At 47.9% G+C, this 23421-nt stretch overlaps 1 protein-coding gene across 1 annotated transcript in view; it reads left to right on the forward strand.

The window, feature by feature from the left end:
• The window catches only part of syne1b (spectrin repeat containing, nuclear envelope 1b), a gene marked incomplete at its 5' end in the record, with an annotated part of 448744 nt that overhangs the window by 17979 nt on the left and 407344 nt on the right, over positions 1-23421 (forward strand). The window contains 1 exon segment of the mRNA XM_084310306.1: positions 20023-20118. Within this exon segment, the coding sequence (XP_084166432.1) occupies positions 20023-20118 (96 nt within the window).

The raw sequence follows: 23421 nt of genomic DNA on the forward strand, positions 1-23421 counted from the left end.
AGAGGAGCACACTTGACACCACTGCCTGATAAAACATAAACAACATTTCCCCACACACATTAAAAGACCTGAGCCTCCTAAGGAAGAACAGCCAGGAACAGCCAGGAGAGAGCTAACAAAGAGCTAACAGAGAGCTAACAGAGAGCTAACAGACAGGAGAGAGCTAACAGAGAGCTAACAGAGAGCTAACAGAGCGCTAACAGAGAGCTAACAGAGAGCTAACAGAGAGCTAACAGACAGGAGAGAGCTAACAGACAGGAGAGAGCTAACAGACAGGAGAGAGCTAACAGACAGGAGAGAGCTAACAGACAGGAGAGAGCTAACAGAGAGCTAACAGAGAGCTAACAGAGAGCTAACAGAGAGCTAACAGACAGGAGAGAGCTAACAGAGAGCTAACAGAGAGCTAACGGAGAGCTAACAGACAGTAGAGAGCTAACAGAGAGCTAACAGAGAGCTAACAGACAGGAGAGAGCTAACAGAGAGCTAACAGAGAGCTAACAGACAGGAGAGAGCTAACAGAGAGCTAACAGACAGGAGAGCTAACAGAGAGCTAACAGACAGGAGGAGAGCTAACAGAGAGCTAACAGAGAGCTAACAGACAGGAGGAGAGCTAACAGAGAGCTAACAGACAGGAGAGCTAACAGAGAGCTAACAGACAGGAGAGCTAACAGACAGGAGAGAGCTAACAGAGAGCTAACAGACAGGAGGAGAGCTAACAGAGAGATAACAGAGAGCTAACAGACAGGAGGGAGCTAACAGACAGGAGGGAGCTAACAGACAGGAGGAGAGCTAACAGAGAGCTAACAGACAGGAGGAGAGCTAACAGACAGGAGGAGAGCTAACAGACAGGAGGGAGCTAACAGACAGGAGGGAGCTAACAGACAGGAGGAGAGCTAACAGAGAGCTAACAGACAGGAGGAGAGCTAACAGAGAGCTAACAGACAGGAGAGAGCTAACAGAGAGCTAACAGAGAGCTAACAGACAGGAGGGAGCTAACAGACAGGAGAGAGCTAACAGACAGGAGGAGAGCTAACAGACAGGAGGGAGCTAACAGACAGGAGGAGAGCTAACAGACAGGAGGAGAGCTAACAGACAGGAGGAGAGCTAACAGACAGGAGGGAGCTAACAGACAGGAGGAGAGCTAACAGACAACAGAGAGCTAACAGACAGGAGAGAGCTAACAGAGAGCTAACAGACAGGAGAGAGCTAACAGACAGGAGGAGAGCTAACAGACAGGAGGGAGCTAACAGACAGGAGGGAGCTAACAGACAGGAGGGAGCTAACAGAGAGCTAACAGAGAGCTAACAGACAGGAGAGAGCTAACAGACGGGAGGAGAGCTAACAGACAGGAGGGAGCTAACAGACAGGAGGGAGCTAACAGACAGGAGAGAGCTAACAGACAGGAGAGAGCTAACAGAGAGCTAACAGACAGGAGAGAGCTAACAGAGAGCTAACAGAGAGCTAACAGAGAGCTAACAGAGAGCTAACAGACAGGATGAGAGCTAACAGACAGGAGGAGAGCTAACAGACATGAGGAGAGCTAACAGACAGGAGAGAGCTAACAGAGAGGAGAGAGCTAACAGAGAGGAGAGAGCTAACAGAGAGGAGAGAGCTAACAGAGAGGAGAGAGCTAACAGACAGGAGAGAGCTAACAGAGAGGAGAGAGCTAACAGAGAGGAGAGAGCTAACAGACAGGAGAGAGCTAACAGAGAGGAGAGAGCTAACAGACAGGAGAGAGCTAACAGAGAGCTAACAGAGAGGAGGAGAGCTAACAGAGAGCTAACAGAGAGGAGAGAGCTAACAGACAGGAGGAGAGCTAACAGACAGAGAGCTAACAGACAGGAGGAGAGCTAACAGACAGAGAGCTAACAGACAGGAGGAGAGCTAACAGAGAGGAGAGAGCTAACAGACAGGAGAGAGCTAACAGAGAGCTAACAGAGAGGAGGAGAGCTAACAGAGAGCTAACAGAGAGGAGAGAGCTAACAGAGAGGAGAGAGCTAACAGAGAGGAGAGAGCTAACAGACAGGAGAGAGCTAACAGAGAGGAGAGAGCTAACAGAGAGGAGAGAGCTAACAGAGAGCTAACAGAGAGCTAACAGACAGGAGGAGAGCTAACAGAGAGCTAACAGAGAGCTAACAGACAGGAGAGAGCTAACAGAGAGCTAACAGACAGAGAGCTAACAGAGAGCTAACAGACAGGAGGAGAGCTAACAGAGAGCTAACAGAGAGCTAACAGACAGAGAGCTAACAGACAGGAGGAGAGCTAACAGACAGGAGGAGAGCTAACAGAGAGCTAACAGACAGAGAGCTAACAGACAGGAGAGAGCTAACGGAGAGCTAACAGACAGAGAGCTAACAGAGAGCTAACAGACAGGAGGAGAGCTAACAGAGAGCTAACAGACAGAGAGCTAACAGACAGGAGAGAGCTAACAGAGAGCTAACAGAGAGCTAACAGACAGGAGGAGAGCTAACAGAGAGCTAACAGAGCTACTGTAACTGTACTGTTGTCGTCATGCTGAGCCACTGTGTGACTGACGGCATGAAGATGATGATGACGAGGAGCTAGCGGTTGTGACTCGTAGCGCTGGGCGTCTCCTGTCAGTTTATAAACAGAAGCTCACTGTTCACAGCAGACATGTTCCCCTGAAGACGCTTCACGTGAACGATATGGCACGGCTCATCGGTTACGGATGTCATCTAGTGATAATCGCCAATATGTGATTATTATAATAACCGCTTGTGTTCGCAGCGCGAGATGTCTGCGATTAGATTTATTGTGAATAGGGTGTTTCAAACTGGGATTAGGCTTGTTGTGTCCCTGTCGAGCTGTGTAGGTGTGTGTGTGTGTGTGTGTGTGGACATGTGGGCACACCAAGGTGCTACGTGAAAGCCCAGCGGGTGTGAGGTCAGGGTGTGTGTGTGTGTGTGTGTGTGTGTGTGTGTGTATATATATATGTGTCTGTGTGTGTATATATCTGTGTGTGTATGTGTGCATCTGTGTACTGGACCGGTACATCAGTGCGTATAGGTGTGTGTGTGTGTTTATCTGTGTGTGTATGTGTGTGTACTGGTATGTGTGCGTTTGTGTACCGTGTGTGTGTGTACTGGTATGTGCGTGCTTGTGTACCGGATCGGTACGTGTGTGTGTGTGTGTGTGTGTGGACAGGTTTGGCAGGGAGAGTGTAGCACTGTGCAGATGGAGATGGAGAGGGAGAGGGAGAGGGAGAGGGAGAGGGAGAGGGAGAGGACACCCCCCTCCCTGCAGTCTGCTTCTTAAGGCCCTGCGCATGTAAACCACAAAAAAAGGCACACAGCTAAACAAATGGCACAGATTAATCGCGGGAAAATTGATCGTGATCAATTTGACATGAAACCTAATACGCCATGATGATCTGAAAACAACATGAGTGTGTGTGTGGTGGAGGTTCAGTGATGCATGTAGGAGGACTGTGAGTGGGCTGAACAACAACACACCAGTCTTCATTTCCGTTTGAGAGCATTTTGAAAAGCACTCGTTTTGAGATAAAAAACAGTTCATTCTAGACCATTCTATGATAATCGTCTTTTACTGGAATATTCCAGAACGTTGATATTCGTCGGCCTATTTATGAATCATTTTCAAATAAACGCTAGATGATCAATATTATACGTGCACGCAAGCACATTCGAGCCGCGCACGGATAATCGCTGTGTTCATTTCCTCTTGGACTTTTACAGTGAAACCGAAAGAGCCCATTTCACAAAACAGCCTATATCTTCATCAAAATTAGTCTGATTATCCTAACACTGATAACATAGATTCCTTACCTGACATCAGATGGTATCCAACTGGTATATTCCAATTCCTGATCACCATTCGAAAAAATCGATAAGTGTATGGATCCAACGTGTGTACAGCACAGTACATGATTCCGCGGGGCTGAGAGGCTCCAGAATGAACTGTGGTAACCCCGGCTGCATCAGTGGACTGGAAAATGTGGAGTACAGGATTTTTTTCCCCATCCATTTTCATTGAGTCCATTCCAAAATCCCTTATGTCATCTGGGAGACGATAGGGGGCGCTTTTTTCCACATCTGATCGCCGGCGGTGCTCGGGTATACTCGGGTAGGCTCGCGTGATGTAATATGATTTCAGATCGCTAAAAACAAAATCAGAGAAATCTCGTGAGTGGCTTTCAACATAACTATCGGAAACCCGAGATATCTCGTGTGTGGCAGTGAAAGTGTTAACTGGAATATTTTCTATTTAATTACATTTTTATTTTTGTCCCCTTTCCCTGTTACCCTTTTCCAGGCTAGAATTTGTTCTTAATTGGTGCCTGGTTAAATAAAGGTTAAATAACAAAAAAACTAAAAAAAAAACGTTATTGTTGTGTAGAAAGTTTATTTTGAACTGAACCTTTATTGTGGTGTAAAAGTAAATTTTGAACTGAACCTTTATTGTGGTGTAAAACAGTTAATTTTGAACTGAACCTTTATTGTGGTGTAGAACCTTTTTTAATTTTGAACTGAACCTTTATTGTGGTGTAAAACATGTTATCTCAGACTGCACTTTCACTCAGCGGCGGTCACGCTTTCCCATTGTTTCCACTTCCTGTTGTACAGCATCACTAAGCACCTTTCTAACGATTAACGTCCAATGTTTTGACAGTGATGGAAGGCGGAGGGGGCGGGGGGGGGGGGGGGGGGGTGTTATTATGTGACTGCTATTATTATTCCAACTAAATATACTCGGCCTGGTCCACACGTACAGTACACGGGTGTTTTTGAATTCCTCCTTTGTTTAGACCACCACCAATGGTGAAAATTTGTAGGTAAGGGATATATACAGATATAGATATCGTATATACAGCTATGTAAAAAGGATTATATACAGGTATATTCAGACAGATGTGGATAAATATATATATATGCGGTATACAGCATTATTGTACATGCTATCATACAGGGTTATATGGACGGACTATAGTTTGAGGGAGGTAGTTCTGATCACAGTGTAAGGCAGCTGTAGACGGTGAAAGCAGTGAGCAGGTATAACTTGTCATCGTGGTTCAGAGTTCAGGGAGATGACAGCTGAGGGGAACAAGCTGTCCCTGTAGCCCCCCTCCAGAGATGTGCACTGTCCCTGGGCTGCTTGACTTGGAGCGGAGGGTCCTGTAGCCCCCCCCTCCCAGAGATGTGCACTGTCCCTGGGCTGCTTGACTTAGAGCGGAGGGTCCTGTAGCGCCTCCCCCAGAGATGAGCACTGTCCCTGGGCTGCTTGACTTGGAGCGGAGGGTCCTGTAGCCCCCCCTCCCAGAGATGTGCACTGTCCCTGGGCTGCTTGACTTGGAGCGGAGGGTCCTGTAGCGCCTCCCAGAGATGTGCACTGTCCCTGGGCTGCTTGACTTGGAGCGGAGGGTCCTGTAGCCCCCCCTCCCAGAGATGTGCACTGTCCCTGGGCTGCTTGACTTGGAGCGGAGGGTCCTGTAGCCCCCCCTCCCAGAGATGTGCACTGTCCCTGGGCTGCTTGACTTGGAGCGGAGGGTCCTGTAGCCCCCCCCAGAGATGTGCACTGTCCCTGGGCTGCTTGACTTGGAGCGGAGGGTCCTGTAGCCCCCCCTCCCAGAGATGTGCACTGTCCCTGGGCTGCTTGACTTGGAGCGGAGGGTCCTGTAGCCCCCCCTCCCAGAGATGTGCACTGTCCCTGGGCTGCTTGACTTGGAGCGGAGGGTCCTGTAGCGCCTCCCAGAGATGAGCACTGTCCCTGGGCTGCTTGACTTGGAGCGGAGGGTCCTGTAGCGCCTCCTCCCAGAGATGTGCACTGTCCCTGGGCTGCTTGACTTAGAGCGGAGGGTCCTGTAGCCCCCCCTCCCAGAGATGTGCACTGTCCCTGGGCTGCTTGACTTGGAGCGGAGGGTCCTGTAGCGCCCCCTCCCAGAGATGTGCACTGTCCCTGGGCTGCTTGACTTGGAGCGGAGGGTCCTGTAGCGCCGCCTCCCAGAGATGAGCACTGTCCCTGGGCTGCTTGACTTGGAGCGGAGGGTCCTGTAGCCCCCCCTCCCAGAGATGTGCACTGTCCCTGGGCTGCTTGACTTGGAGCGGAGGGTCCTGTAGCGCCGCCTCCCAGAGATGAGCACTGTCCCTGGGCTGCTTGACTTGGAGCGGAGGGTCCTGTAGCGCCGCCTCCCAGAGATGTGCACTGTCCCTGGGCTGCTTGACTTGGAGCGGAGGGTCCTGTAGCCCCTCCCAGAGATGTGCACTGTCCCTGGGCTGCTTGACTTGGAGCGGAGGGTCCTGTAGCCCCCCCTCCCAGAGATGTGCACTGTCCCTGGGCTGCTTGACTTGGAGCGGAGGGTCCTGTAGCCCCCCCTCCCAGAGATGTGCACTGTCCCTACTGACCCTATACTGTTTACAAAAGATGCCTGAAAAAATAAACATTTAAAAAAGTAGCCTACAGCCGCCGAGACCCGAGACAGGTTAGAAGAATATAACGTTTTATTCGCCATAACCAGTACGAGTAGCCTACAGGTTACATTGGAACTGGAATCTAATCCGTTAATTTGTTAGTACTTGGTTTAAGTGGCCGCGATGTCCAGTGTGATGGTAATAATGATGTGTGTTGTAGCGGGACGGCCAGTCACGATATTCAGACATGGCACGAGATTATGGGTCATTGTAATTACGAGGATTTACTGAAACTGCAAGTAGTGTCAGAGCCTGGCATAGGCGGAGGGTGAGCTCGACATTAGGGTCGGCTGTAATGGGATGGACCTTGCGAGGAGCCCGCAAAATTCTCACTTTATTATTGATTTAGGGCAGGGGTTCCCAAACTTTTCAGGCCAGGGCCCAGAAAATAAGGCGTCAGAGAGCCGCGGCCCAATGCACATCGTCAGGCTTTTTTTTTTTTTTTTTTTTGCCAGGTGACCGATTTTTTAAGCCAAATATCACTTCAATCCTATTAAGTTAGTTCAAGTTAGTTATTCATTTATATGTGCTATTTATGAGAGGGCTAACTTGTTGCAAAATAATAATGATAATAATAATAGCCTCATTAAAATACTATTGTTGCTTCGGTTGTTTTCAGCGTTTTATGTGCATAATCTGTTATTTAGTTTGAAATGTTCGTTGAAATAAGTAGATTTTTCGTTTTTGTTTATTTATTAAGTTAATATAAAACCATATAGTCACATTTTAGAATACAATAGAATAGAATTTTAGAATACAACTAGAAACACTGTCCTGGCCTGCTTCTAAGTTCAGTGGCCTGACAAAAAATAAAAATAAAAAAATAAAAAATAAAAAATAATTTTTTTTTTTTTTTTTTTAATCATCTCGCGGCCCACCCGTGGCTGCTCGCGGCCCACCTTTGGGTCGCGACCCCGACTTTGGGAACCACTGATTTAGGGGAGGGGTCTGCCCTGCGGGGGGGCCCCGACATATTGCGCAACGCCACTGCTCCGTGCTCCTGTTCTCACAGTAGGCTAAGTGGTGTTTATCCAGTGAGGGTGAAAGGCCGGATTTGAGGTGTCGTGGCCATTAGTCATGATGTCAGCACTTTCCATAAGCCCCACACACATACACTGTGTATTTTTAAAAACAAAGAGTTTTTTTCTGTGACCTAAAAAACTGTTTGCGTGTGGACGAAAGGCCAAACCGCATCGGAAAGGCTACGCTTTAAAAAATACTGTACATGTAGATTAGGCCTTAGTTGACTAATAGTCATGGGACTTAATTAGTTGATTTAATCATCAGATCTATTTCCCACACGCAGTCATGCAGAAGGACCTCTCGGAATCTAGTACTTACCGGAGATTATTCAGGAAATCGACCAACAGTCTTAGTTAACTTAAAGACCAAAACAACCGAATAACAAACTATTTCTTAATTATTTATAGTTTCATTCCTATTTTGAGATGAAGTGGTATCTTGTAGAATATGTCTTGTTTTTGTACAGTTGATGATCAGTAACTATTCCAAATGAAAGCCAGTGCTATTTGATTTAGTATAGTATAGTATACTGCCCTACAGAAGCTAACCGGAGTAACTAAAATCTTCTTCTTTTATTTTATAGACTTTTTTTCATTTAACTTCTGTTCTATCTGTTTTATCTTGTTTTATCAGTTTCAGAGTTCAATCTTGCTGTGTCAGAGAAAAAAGGTCTAACGAATTGCAGTGACTACAAAAGCACAAGACAGTCGAAGGACTTTAAAGCCATTTTCTCAGTTTCACTGTGTGCGTAGTTACTGTGGTCTGCTTCAGCAGGGCAGTATATTTTAGTATAGTATTCACTGCTTGTATTTACTGTTGTATGGAACAGCACTGTTGTACTGTGTATATACTGTATGTACTGTACCGTTGTATAGAACAGTATATATGCACCGTTATACAGAACAGTACTGTATATATTGACCAGACTCGCCACGGTTCAAATACAAACTAATTCAAAAGGTCCACACAAGAGCAATATCAATCAATAAGAATATGTATTGAATTAAGGCAAAAATCCAGTTTGATAAGCAAGAGAATGGTCATAGACAGTCCGATGGTGAAAAACACAAAACAGGCTCGCCGACAGAAAAAGGGATTGTTCAATACTCAGGGTAGTCGTCCGGTCCAGGGTCAGTACACAAGGGGGTTTCTCAGCCAGTCCAGGGTCCAGTACACAATGAACACCTACTCGCCTTCACCTCACCTCTCACCACCTCTCACCGTCACAACTCTGCATGCTCAATCTCTCTCTCTCTCTCTCTCAATAACACAACTCCTACAACGCTCAACTTACTCCTCTCTATCCTAGTGTTCATGTAGTCTGTGGGATGTGTGTCAACTAATTATGCGCAGGTGTATTCTATCAGTAGTAATCAGCTACCTAATTGACTCTACTCCTCCTGTGGCAGAAATATCTCCCATCCTTCACATATCCATGGGAGGGGGGAGGAGATCTGTCACAATATGTACCGTTGTACAGAACAGCACTGTATATATGTACCATTATACAGAACAGCACTGTATATATGTACCATTATACATAACAGTAGGGCTGCAACGATTAGTCGACATAATCGACGATGTCGATTATAAAAAATCGTCGACGAGAAATTGTTGTGTCGATTAGTCATACATTTTTTTTTTTTTTTTTTTTTTTTGTGCACTACCTATCTTTGTGAGAGTGGCTTCTCAGGGTTCCAGACAACATCATAACATGATGATCCCATAGCAAATTTTGGACATTGAAAACATTGTTCCCCTGCAGGAGATGATGATCAGACTAGACACACAATACATTACACACGCACTCCTCTCACACACAGCGATCAGAGTAAGACACACACATACACACTCCTCTCACTCACACACAGCGATCAGAGTAAGACACACACATACACACTCCTCTCACTCACACACAGCGATCAGAGTAAGACACACACACATACACACTCCTCTCACTCACACACAGCGATCAGAGTAAGACACACACACATTCACACTCCTCTCTCTCACACACAGCGATCAGAGTAAGACACACACACATTCACACTCCTCTCACTCACACACAGCGATCAGAGTAAGACACACACACATACACAAATTACACAGTACACACCTCTCACTCACACAGCGATCAGAGTAAGACACACACACAAATTACACAGTACACACACTCCTCTCACTCACACAGCGATCAGAGTAAGACACACACACATACACACACACACGGACTCCTCTCACACACAGCAAACAAAAGTTATTTAAAGTACACTTCCACTTTAATTTGTATTATTTAATTTATTTATCTTGTTATGAGTGATTGCTGTATTGTTCTTCAAATACATTTTCATTTAAAGTGGCTTAAAGATCCAAATTCAAATGTTTCATGAGTCATTATTTTAATTTGCTATGGGATCATCATGTTATGATGTTGTTGTTTGGTCCTGACAAGAGTCTCAAAGTCTGGGGTGATGGTAGACAAGCAACTCTGAGGTCATGCTCAATGTCCAATCTGTTCCTCTGCTCTGTCTTCAGCTGGACCAGAGCTGAGAAGCCACTTTCACAAAGATAGGTAATTAAAAAAAAAAAAAAAAAAAAAAATGTTGTTGTTTACATTGGTTTTCGATTAGTCGACTAATCGAAAAAATAATCGGCAGATTAGTCGACTACCAAATTAGTCATTAGTTGCAGCCCTACATAACAGCACTGTATATATGTACCATTGTACAGAACAGCACTGTATATATGTACCATTATACATAACAGCACTGTATATATGTACTGTAACTGAGGGGTACAATTCCCTGACTGTATTACTAGATATGATACTTACTACCACTACCTTTGTACTTAATATTCGGCCACCCAGTACACGGCATAAATATATTATCATGAACACTCTCACGTAGATGAAACGGATCCAACACAAATGTACGAATTAGAAACAGGTCTTTATTTCCTACACAGCGATGGTGTGTAGAATAAGCACTTAGTCACTTAATTACATTTATGAATTGAAATAGTATGCACTTTTATGGCAAGGAGTATTCGTCGGTATATCAATAGATAATGTCCAATCTCTGAAGGCGCAGGTGGTAAATATACGACCTGGAATAGTTAAGGAATAACAGCAATGATACTTTAATGATTATAGGCTGGATACACTAGAGGGGGTTAATCCGGTCGCTTGTAAGCCGACAGGAGTAGGAGGGGGGGGGGGGTAGAATCCAGCTGCCTCGTCCGGCCAAGGGTATCCCAGGTGAACCCACTGTAGTGCCGTTCAATGCGCCGGCGATCCTTGGACCACAGATGAAAGCAGGTGGACTCTTTGTGGGCCGGCTCTCTCCGGTCCACGGGGGAGAGATGTGGAGAGACCTCGTCTTGCAGAGCGTCTCCTCACCTTGCGTCCTCTCCAGGGGGGGGGGTTCCAACACACGGTAGTGTCGGGGGTCTTTATCCATAGAATAATCAAAGTATCCAAAGCATAATCCGTGCCTGGGAAGGCGGGCTGTCGTCGGTAGAATAATCCGGTATACAGGTCCACTCGCTCGTCGGCTCTGGGGCTCCTCGGGTGCAGCTTCACATAGGGTCAACCACCCTGGGTAAGCAGCCAGTTCTCTGCCCGAAACGATGGGGTACTGACTGCGGTAGTATTCTCACCGCACGAAGCACTATATATTAACAGACTATTATTAGCTTAATAGACTACGTCCAACTCGACGATATAGTGCCAAATATGACTATTCAAATATTAATATACACGATGTCTCAATACCGATGGTAGGCCGAACTTGGCCTTACTCCCACACGTGGCATCGCGGGGAGGCTTTACGTCTGTGACTCTATTGGAGGGTAAGAAACTGGACTGAAAAGGAAGTCCTACTTTAGTAGCGCAGTATATATACGCACTATGAACAAATAGTCCCATTAGTGGTGCGGTAGCCAAATTCCTACGCGGAACTAGGACTTGTTCGTACATGTCGAGCGGTACGTTTGAACTGGGTCTGAGGGGTATGGCAGCCTGGCACCAAGGTCTCGACCAATAGTAGAATGGAGACTATTATGGGATGTTCAGTAGGCTAGAATGGATATTCAATGCATATTGTACAAGGAATATACAAGGGATATCAGGGAATATTAGAGAATATACAAATACAATTAAATATATATATATAAATAAATATATATATTCGGTTTAATCTGGCCCTTCACAACAGCCACCCCCTGAATAGGTCCCAGACCTAATCAGTTAAACGGAGACAGATTAATCGCGTTGTCTATTTACACATAAGGGTTTGCTGTAGGGGTCAGTCAACTTCACAAAGTCATAGGGTTGTAGGGTCATGGTCATCATCGATTGTGTCTGGGAGTCGAGGCAGTTCTATGAGCCTTGCCACGGGACGGGTGTAAGTGCGACCCTGGACGAGCACTTCAGCTGCTCGGACCTTGCCGTCGGCACCGGTGATCACTTTGCTTACGCGGCCGGCCGGCCACATAGCTCTGGGCAGTGATTGATCAATAATCATGACGACTGTTCCTTCTGTCAAATTGTCTCTCTCCTTTACCCACTTCTGGCGGGTCTGTAGAGACGGTAGGTAGTGCAGTAGGAAACTGTTCCAAAACTTGTCGGCTAATACTTGGCTGTACCTCCACATTCGTCGGCCGTTCGCTTCTTCAGGCCGGTACATTGTCTGTGGTAATGCAGGATCTAGCCGCCCCATCAGGAGTGTGTTGGGGGTAACTGGGTCGATATCCGCCACATCACTGGAGACATATCCGAGGGGCTTCGAGTTAAGTACTCCCTCAATCTCCGTGAGGACTGTCTCTGCTCCTGCGTGATGTACATCCTCATCGTATTTCTTTATAATCAGCTCTGTGACCTTGTGTCGGCTGTTCAATACGATCGGGTATTTAATGTCATCCGGTAGATTGGGGGCTCTGCGTAGGCGACCACCCACTCTGATGAGGGTGTGAGCGTCGCTCTCGGGGGCCAGGTGAATTAATCTGCTGTCGGATGGGACGGGCTTTCCTCCCTGTAGACAGGCCAATTCATCGGGGAACGAGTCTCTCTGGGCTCGCTGCAGTAGAAGCAATTCTGCTTCCTCGTAGTTAGCTGCTGACATATCAGCGGGGGACTTGCACTCCGGGTGGTACCGCAGGAATGTTCTTTGTTGTGCACTCTCTATGGACGTGCAATCGTTTATGTTAGGGTCGGTGGAGGCTACGGTGCTCAATCCACAGAACACAGACTTCTTAATTTCCACCTCCTCTGGACTTGCTTCCCTCGGGATAGGCATGGGCCACTGTCCTTCCGGGAGTCTTAGGAATGCGGGGCCGTCACTGTAGACATTGCGACGGGTGAGGTCATCCAGGGGCATCCCCCGGGTGATGACGTCAGCTGGGTTCTGTTTTGTATCAACGTAGCGCCACTCTGTTTCTCCGGTTAACTCTTCGGTTAAGTCTTGAATCTCGGTGACTCTGACTCCCACGAAGACTTTGTACTTGCATGAGTCCGATTTGATCCAGGCGAGTACCGTCGTGGAATCTGACCACAGGATTGTTCTAGACACCGGTATGGTGAGCTCACGTTGGATGAGCGTGGCTAGGTGCGCTCCGGCTAGGGCTGCGCAGAGCTCTAGACGTGGGATAGATTGTTGCTTGCGTGGGGCTATTCTCGAGCGGGCGAGGACAAATGCTGTGTAGATCTCTCCCCCCTGGTCTTGGGCCCGCAAGTAGGCTACTGATCCGTATGCGACCTCTGAGGCGTCACTGAAGACGTGTAAGTCCATTTTACATGTCTCTGGCCTCACCGTGGGTGGGAAGTAGCTTCGGCGCATATTAACGCCTGGGAGTGAGTGGAGCTCCATCTCCCACTCTCTCCAGGTGGATGCAAGGTGTGCGGGAATGGGGTCGTCCCAGCCCTGGTCCTTGTCCCACAATGCTCGTACAATCATTTTTGCCCTGGTGGTGTACGGTAGAATACATCCTAGCGGGTCATATTGTCGGGCGAGTGTTGTGTACACACTCCGTCTGGTGGTCGGCGCCGCCGCCGGCCTTCCCTGCTCCGTAGTCAGGGGCTTGTGTCTGTAGTGAAGCGAATCTGTTTTGAATCGCCACACCAATCCCAGGGTCATCTCCTGGGCTTCTCCCGGGATTGTAGCCATCCAGGTCTCGCTGCTGGCTGCCTTGTCCTCGGAGGAGAGGCTGCGCAGTACTTGCGGATCGCTGCTGGCCCACTGCCTGAGATCAAAGCCGCCTTTGATCAATGAGGCGCGGAGTTTAATCAGGAGAGCCTCGGCTTCTTCCTGGGTTGAAAGGCTTTGTAGACAGTTGTCTACGTAGAAGCTGTTCTTTACGCTGTGTCGGACCTCTTCGTCCGCTGCTGGGTCCTCTGCTACATGTTTCTGTAGTGCAAATGTCGCACAGCAGGGGCTGCACGTCGTTCCGAAGGGGAGGACTTCCCATTGGTAGATGGCTGGGTGCTCATCTCCTGGCTTCTCTCTCCATAGGAACCGTAACAGGGGCTTGTCCGCCTCTACTAATCTCACCTGCAGGAACATTCCTTTAATGTCCCCGCTGATGGCCACCTTTTCCTGGCGGAAGCGGAGTAGAACGCCGAGTAGGGAGGGGCCGAGTGTGGGACCGGGCAGTAACTCTTTATTCAGATTTTGGGATCCGATCTGGTAGCTGCAGTTAAATACTATGCGGTCTTTACCGTTGTGATGGACCTTGTGGTGGGGCACGTACCACGATTCAGTGGTCTGGTCAGCCTCTTTAATGTCCATCTTTGTGACGTGTCCCGCTGTGATGAGCTTCTCAATCTCAGCGCGGTATACACTCTCTTGGGCGGGGTTCTTGGCTAAGCGCCGCTCCGTGTTCAGCAGGTACCGTTCTATGGCGTCTGTCTTGGCGTGGAAAGTAGGCATTCCTTCTCGCCGCAGGAGTGGCGTGGCGTATCTCAACACGCCGTTGACCGGGACTCTCTTGGTCCCTGTCTCGAGGAGGTGAATGGCGTAAATGTCATCTTTAGAGCGAATGTCTTTCTTTCCGTTCTTAAAGGGCATTTGTTCCAAGGTCCATAACCGCTCTACGTGTTGCAGGAGTGCGGTTTCTCCCTCCGTGACTCGGGAGTGGAGACATCTAGTGGCTGTACTTCGGTTGAGAGATTTGGCGAGCGGGCCTTGGAGAGTCCATCCCAAACGGGTCTCGACTGCTGCAGGACAGCCTCGGGGTCCGGTATGAACCCGGTCTATCGGGACAATGAGGTCTGCATGGTCGGAGCCTATCAACAGGGTCGGCATAGCATTGTCTATGAGCGGGATCGGTAACTTGCGCAGATGTGCATATTTCTCCATCAGCTTGGCGACGGGGTATGTGTACCGCGACAGTCCTATTTCTTGGCTGGTGAAAGCGTCTGCAATCTGGTACCGTCGCTCAGGCTGGCCGCTTGCTGCGATAGAGAATGAGACATTCTCGCCCTTTATCGTCTTCAAATCTCGTCTTATTGTCCGAATTGTCATTTGGGTTTCGCTTCCCCGCAGCCCTAGCTGGGCCGCAGCGGAGGCGAGCAGCAGGGTCTTCTCTGACCCGTCATCGAGGACGGCGTAAGTGTCCAGGACTTTATTCTGGTAGCTTAGTGTCACACGCACTACTTTTAGGAGTACTCGGGCTCCACTGCTGCTGGCGGGATCGATGTACATGACGCTCGCTTTGCGGCTGGATGGTGCAGGTGAAGGGCGCCGTCTGTTACTGTCGTGAAGTATGTCCAGATGGGCTCCATCGCACTTGGTGCACCTTTTCTTTAAGCGGCATTCGGCTGCCATGTGTGAGCGCGCACAGCGAAAACAGCGCTTGTTGGACTTTATCCATTGACCTGCTTCCTCCGCGTTCAGCTTGGGGAAGGAGTCACATTGGGCTAGCCAGTGTTCTTTCTCACAGTAGGGGCACACTATCTTCCACTTCTCCGTTCTGGATGGGGTACTGTGGCTCCTGCTGCTCGGTACTGACTCCGATTGGTGCATCACAGTCACCGATCTTCTTCCATCATTTAGTCGTCTGGTTCCTTCTCTGGAGCCAGGGGTGCTCCGTCCGAATGTATCTAGCCGTAGGCTGCTGACTTCTCTCGCCAGGAAGTCTGCTAGATCGAGGAGGTTCGGTTCGGGGCCATTCGGGTCTCTGTGGTCCCTCTGCCGCCTAAAGCGCTCCTGACGAGCGGGCGGCAGCTTCTCCAGGATCCTTTCCACATTTGAGTTGGCGTAAAGTTCATACTTCCCCTTCTCTCTTTGCGCTCCCAACATCCCTACCAGGGACTGCACTCTGATGGACAGGTCGTCCAGTGCTCGATTGTCTATTGCTGGGGGTAAGCGGTCGATGTGTCGGATCTCCTGGATCACGTAATCCCATATGCGCCCATACCTCTGGTCCAATGCTACCAGCGCTGCTGTGTATGGGGTGGTGGAAGTCGCGTAGGCGAGCGCTATATTATGTGCGCGGGGCACCTTTAAGTGCTGCAGTAGGATGGCGTATTTGTGGCATTCATCCAATACATCCACCAACATGGTCTCCAGACACATGCGGAGTTCTGTATACTGGGCCCGGTTCTCTTGGGTGAAGTCGGGTACCATAGGCGTGCCAATGTATGACGCTGACTGTGGATACATCGGCGAGCGTTGGGGGAGAAGCCTCCTAGGCGAGTCTCCTCCCGCTCCTTGGTATGGGCTGGTACCGGCAGTGTACCATGGCCCGCTTGTCCAGGTGCTGTTCCTCGGTGCGGGTCGTGCGTCGTGCTCACCCGTGTATAGAGTCGGGGGTCTGTAGCGCAGCTCCGCGGGAGTATAGCCTGGGCTGTACCGGACCTCCTGGTCCGGTAGAGTACTGTGCTGTCTTCGGGCGCGGTTCTCCTCCTCTTCCTCTTCGTCTTCAGTTAGGTCATCCAGTGCTTGTAGTCTCTGGTTTAGCCTCTCCACAGGATATGCTGCTCCTTCCCGGTTGCTAGGTCTCGCTTGGACCGGTGGGGGGAGGTGGTCTGTGGGGGGTATAGACCTCGTCTGTTGGTCAAGTTCAGGGTTGTTTACTCGGCTAGGGGATGCCGCCCTGGAGGTGTGTCTAGACGAGTTCCTGGAGCCTCTGGCGGAGGGAGAGGGTGTTGTCCGTCTGATCAGCTGTTCTATTAGTTGCGCTTGCTGTCTGTCGCGCTCTGCGTCCCGTAGAGCACCAGCAGCTGCTCGCTGGCTGTCTGCTCGGTCTCGGGCCACATTCTCTTCCATCTGAATGCGTCTTATTTCCAGGCGTATGTGCTCTTCTTCGCTCCGTTGCTGTAGCTGCAATCGATCGCGTTCACCCTGGAGTCTATCGCGTTCAGTAGAGGCTTTCAGGCTGACGAGGAATGCCTGCTGTAGGGTCCTCTCTGCCTCGCTGGGAGAAGGCGGTTGTATAGGGGAGCCTTCCCTCGGGGTACTCCTTGCGGAGCCTTGGAGCTCTATCTCCACGGTGCTCTCCCCGTCTTCTTCCGTGCCGAGTTCTCTCTCGGTAGCGTTGTATTCCTCCCGGGACTCATCGGGGACTACTTCTTCAGTACTGGCGGGGTGTGAAGTCATGTCTGGTTCCCACTGGTCCCCACCGTGAACTTGGTCAGTTACATTAGAGCCCGTAGGGGCCTCTATGGTCGGGGTAGTCTGGGCGTTGGGGTTAGACATACTTTTACTTTCTAGTTTTACCGCGTTTACTGTTAGTAGAAGACTAGGTTGTTGACTGACAGCGTAAGCCTCTAAGTACTGAGGGAGCCGTCGTTCGCGCTGCGGGCGTTGGTTAGGAGGATCGTTTCGTGGAGTGTTCATCATAGGCCATTTCAATATTAATAACACTATATTAATATTACACTAATTACCATCCGGCTCGAAGGACCAATTGTAACTGAGGGGTACAATTCCCTGACTGTATTACTAGATATGATACTTACTACCACTACCTTTGTACTTAATATTCGGCCACCCAGTACACGGCATAAATATATTATCATGAACACTCTCACGTAGATGAAACGGATCCAACACAAATGTACGAATTAGAAACAGGTCTTTATTTCCTACACAGCGATGGTGTGTAGAATAAGCACTTAGTCACTTAATTACATTTATGAATTGAAATAGTATGCACTTTTATGGCAAGGAGTATTCGTCGGTATATCAATAGATAATGTCCAATCTCTGAAGGCGCAGGTGGTAAATATACGACCTGGAATAGTTAAGGAATAACAGCAATGATACTTTAATGATTATAGGCTGGATACACTAGAGGGGGTTAATCCGGTCGCTTGTAAGCCGACAGGAGTAGGAGGGGGGGGGGGGTAGAATCCAGCTGCCTCGTCCGGCCAAGGGTATCCCAGGTGAACCCACTGTAGTGCCGTTCAATGCGCCGGCGATCCTTGGACCACAGATGAAAGCAGGTGGACTCTTTGTGGGCCGGCTCTCTCCGGTCCACGGGGGAGAGATGTGGAGAGACCTCGTCTTGCAGAGCGTCTCCTCACCTTGCGTCCTCTCCAGGGGGGGGGGTTCCAACACACGGTAGTGTCGGGGGTCTTTATCCATAGAATAATCAAAGTATCCAAAGCATAATCCGTGCCTGGGAAGGCGGGCTGTCGTCGGTAGAATAATCCGGTATACAGGTCCACTCGCTCGTCGGCTCTGGGGCTCCTCGGGTGCAGCTTCACATAGGGTCAACCACCCTGGGTAAGCAGCCAGTTCTCTGCCCGAAACGATGGGGTACTGACTGCGGTAGTATTCTCACCGCACGAAGCACTATATATTAACAGACTATTATTAGCTTAATAGACTACGTCCAACTCGACGATATAGTGCCAAATATGACTATTCAAATATTAATATACACGATGTCTCAATACCGATGGTAGGCCGAACTTGGCCTTACTCCCACACGTGGCATCGCGGGGAGGCTTTACGTCTGTGACTCTATTGGAGGGTAAGAAACTGGACTGAAAAGGAAGTCCTACTTTAGTAGCGCAGTATATATACGCACTATGAACAAATAGTCCCATTAGTGGTGCGGTAGCCAAATTCCTACGCGGAACTAGGACTTGTTCGTACATGTCGAGCGGTACGTTTGAACTGGGTCTGAGGGGTATGGCAGCCTGGCACCAAGGTCTCGACCAATAGTAGAATGGAGACTATTATGGGATGTTCAGTAGGCTAGAATGGATATTCAATGCATATTGTACAAGGAATATACAAGGGATATCAGGGAATATTAGAGAATATACAAATACAATTAAATATATATATATAAATAAATATATATATTCGGTTTAATCTGGCCCTTCACAACATGTACCATTGTACAGAACAGCACTGTATATATGTACCATTGTACAGAACAGCACTGTATATATGTACCATTATACATAACAGCACTGTATATATGTACCATTGTACAGAACAGCACTGTATATATGAACCGTTGCAGCGTATGTATGTATGTATATTGTATGTATACTGTATGTATACTGTATGCACTGCTGTGCTCCACATAGTCAGCCAGCTGCATGTGCTGCGTTGTGTGAAGTGACCTGCTTACTGGGCCAAATACAGAATCCCTGCGTCGAGCCACGCTTTTAATTAAAGCTTCAATCTACACACATCTGTTAAATCTGTTTACGTTGTCGTTAGTCGTTACAGCGCGTCTCTCGCTCGAGGTCGTCCCGGTGTTGATGTTCCGCTCTGTGTGATTGTGTTTGTGATTGTGTGTGTGTGTGTTTATGTGTGTTTGTGTTTAAGTGTGTGTTTGTGTTTATGTGTGTGTTTGTCTGAGTTTGTGTGTGTGTGTTTTTGTGTTTGTGTGTGTGTTTGTCTGAGTGTGTGTGTGTGTTTGTGTGTGTGTGTGCGTGTGTTTATGTGTGTGTTTGTGTGTGGATATGTTACTAGGTGACTGTGTTTGTGTTTGTGTGTGTGTGTGTGTGTGTGTGTGTGTGTGTTTATGTGTGTGTTTATGTGTGGGTATGTTACTAGGTGACAGTACCCAGTTAGGGTTAATGAACCCACGCTCTGGTGGTGTTGTTGTGAGAAGCGTCTCCTCAGGAGCGGGCACCGGGCAGCAGGCCACCTCACAGGAGCGGGCACCGGGCATCAGGCCACCTCCGAGGCCAAAGCACCATCTTTTCAGCGGCAGGGAGGCTCTGTGGTCGTTGCTAACGAGCCATGCTCTCCTTTTCCCAACGCTGCGAGTGGGTTAGAATATGAATTAAGCGTCTGTGCTACTTTAGAATGAATGGCTATTAATTGGTTATTATTGGTGTAAACAAATTTAAAATAAGAACAAAAGATCTAATAGCTTTTGATGATTTCAACTGTTTGGTAATTATAAATTGATGTTATTTTCTTAAGAAAAAAAATCCCTAAAAGATTTAAGTGTGTTGGAAAGACTACTACGGTTTGATAACTTCAACTGTATTTATAATTGTAAAAATAATCAGAAATGTTCTTTAATTTGTCTATTTTCTTGATAAATAGACGACGTTAACAGAGTGTTCTCTCTTCCTCAGCATAAGTCTCCCCTAGAGGTCAACGACCTTTTTGAGGACATCAAAGATGGGGTGAAGCTCCTGGCCTTGTTGGAGGTGCTGTCTGGCCAGAGACTAGTGAGTAACATCTTCAACCCTAACCCTAACCCTAACCCTTGTTGGAGGTGCTGTCTGGCCAGAGACTAGTGAGTAACATCTTCATAACCCTAACCCTAACCCTAACCCTTGTTGGAGGTGCTGTCTGGCCAGAGACTAGTGAGTCACATCTTCATTTCACATTTTTACGAATCTGATCATTGCATTTATATATCACTTGTCTAGAAAGTGCTTTACAATGTAGGGTCGAAATTGCCTCCTTCACCACCACTGTGTAGCACCCAACCTGGGGCTCAATGGCTGCCATACACTGGCACCAGGCACACATCACACTTATACAATGGCTGAAAGGCTCAGGAGACAGCGATTGATATCAGCCATATCCCTCAGAGGGAGGGATGATTAGGTGGTCTTGATGTCAGAGACCTGATTTTAGTAGTAGTGGTGGTGGTGGTGGTGGTAGTGATAGTAGTGGTGGTGGTGGTAGTGATAGTAGTAGTAGTGGTGGTGGTGGTGGTGGTGGTAGTGATAGTAGTAGTGGTGGTGGTGGTGGTGGTGGTGGTAGTGATAGTGGTAGTAGTAGTAGTAGTAGTAGTAGTGGTGGTGGTGGTGGTGGTGGTGATAGTGATAGTGATAGTGGTAGTAGTAGTAGTAGTAGTAGTAGTAGTAGTGGTGGTAGTGATAGTGGTAGTAGTAGTAGTAGTAGTGGTGGTAGTGATAGTGGTAGTAGTAGTAGTGGTGGTAGTGGTGGTAGTGATAGTGATAGTGGTAGTAGTGGTGGTAGTGATAGTGGTAGTAGTAGTAGTAGTAGTGGTGGTAGTGATAGTGGTAGTAGTAGTGGTGGTGGTGGTGGTGGTAGTGATAGTGGTAGTAGTAGTAGTAGTAGTAGTAGTGGTGGTGGTGGTGGTGGTGATAGTGATAGTGATAGTGGTAGTAGTAGTAGTAGTAGTAGTGGTGGTAGTGATAGTGGTAGTAGTAGTAGTAGTAGTGGTGGTAGTGATAGTGGTAGTAGTAGTAGTGGTGGTAGTGGTGGTAGTGATAGTGATAGTGGTAGTAGTAGTAGTAGTAGTAGTAGTAGTAGTAGTAGTAGTGGTGGTAGTGATAGTGATAGTGGTAGTAGTAGTAGTAGTAGTAGTAGTAGTAGTAGTAGTAGTGGTGGTAGTGATAGTGATAGTGGTAGTAGTAGTAGTAGTAGTAGTAGTAGTGGTGGTAGTGATAGTAGTAGTAGTAGTAGTGGTGGTAGTGATAGTGGTAGTAGTAGTAGTAGTAGTAGTAGTAGTAGTAGTGGTGGTAGTGATAGTGATAGTGGTAGTAGTAGTAGTAGTAGTAGTAGTAGTGGTGGTAGTGATAGTGATAGTGGTAGTAGTAGTAGTAGTAGTAGTAGTAGTAGTAGTAGTGGTAGTGGTGGTGGTGGTGGTAGTGATAGTGATAGTGATAGTAGTAGTAGTAGTAGTAGTAGTAGTTGTAACTGAGGGGTACAATTCCCTGACTGTATTACTAGATATGATACTTACTACCACTACCTTTGTACTTAATATTCGGCCACCCAGTACACGGCATAAATATATTATGATGAACACTGTCACGTAGATGAAACGGATCCAACACAAATGTACGAATTAGAAATAGGTCTTTATTTCTACACAGCGATGGTGTGTAGAGCAAGCACTTAATCAAATCAATCACATTTATGAATGGGAATTAGTATGCACTTTTATGGCAAGAGTATTCGTCGGTATATCAATAGAGAATGTCCAATCTCTGAAGGCGCAGGTGGTACATATACGACCTGGAATAGTTAAGGAATAACAGCAATGATACTTTAATGATTATAGACTGGATACACTAGGGGGGGTTAATCCGGTCGCTTGTAAGCCGACAGGAGTAGGAAGGGGGGGGGGGGTAGAGTCCGGCTGCCTCATCCGGCCAAGGGTATCCCAGGTGAACCCACTGTAGTGCCGTTCAATGCGCCGGCGATCCTTGGACCGCAGATGAAAGCAGATGGACTCTTTGTGGGCCGGCGTCCTCCGGTCCACGGAGGAGAGACGTGAAGCGACCTTGTCTTGCAGAGCGTCTCCTCACCTTGCGTCCTCTCCAGGGGGGGGGTTCCAACACACGGCAGTGTCGGGGGTCTTTATCCATGGAATAATCAACGTATACAAAGCATAATCCGTGCCTGGGAAGGCGGGCTGTCGTCGGTAGAATAATCCGGTATGCAGGTCCACTCGCTTGTCGGCTCTGGGGCTCCTCGGGTGCAATCTCACATGGGGTCGATCATCCTGGATAAGCAGCCAGTTCTCTGCCCGAAACGATGGGGTGCTGACTACGGTAGTATTCTCACCGTACGAAGCACTATATATTAACAGACTATTATTAGCTTAATAGACTACGTCCAACTCGACGATATAGTGCCAAATATGACTATTCAAATATTAATATACACGATGTCTCAATACCGATGGTAGGCCGAACTTGGCCTTACTCCCACACGTGGCGTCGCGGGGAGGCTTTACGTCTGTGACTCTATTGGAGGGTAAGAAACTGGACTGAAAAGGAAGTCCTACTTTAGTAGCGCAGTATATATACGCACTATGAACAAATAGTCCCATTAGTGGTGCGGTAGCCAGATTCCTACGCGGAACTAGGACTTGTTCGTACATGTTGAGCGGTACGTTTGAACTGGGTCTGGGGGGTATGGCAGCCTGGCACCAAGGTCTCGACCAATAGTAGAATGGAGACTATTATGGGATGTTTAGTAGGCTAGAATGGATATTCAATGCATATTGTACAAGGAATATACAAGGGATATCAGGGAATATTAGAGAATATACAAATACAATTAAATATATATATATAATAAATATATATATTCGGTTTAATCTGGCCCTTCACAACAGCCACCCCCTGATTGGTCCCAGACCTAATCAGTTAAGCAGAGACAGATTAATCGCGTTGTCTATTTACACATAAGGGTTTGCTGTAGGGGTCAGTCAACTTCACAAAGTCATAGGGTTATAGGGTCATGGTCATCATCGATTGTGTCTGGGAGTCGGGGCAGTTCTATGAGCCTCGCCACGGGACGGGTGTAAGTGCGACCCTGGACAAGCACTTCAGCTGCTCGGACCTTGCCGTCGGCACCGGTGATCACTTTGCTTACGCGGCCGGCCGGCCACATAGCTCTGGGCAGTGATTGATCAATAATCATGACGACTGTTCCTTCTGTCAAATTGTCTCTCTCCTTTACCCACTTCTGGCGGGTCTGTAGAGACGGTAGGTAGTGCAGTAGGAAACTGCTCCAAAACTTGTCGGCTAATACTTGGCTGT

This window comes from Notolepis coatsorum (genome assembly GCF_963971535.1).
Source record: "Notolepis coatsorum genome assembly, chromosome: 3".
Lineage (NCBI taxonomy): Eukaryota > Metazoa > Chordata > Actinopteri > Aulopiformes > Paralepididae > Notolepis > Notolepis coatsorum.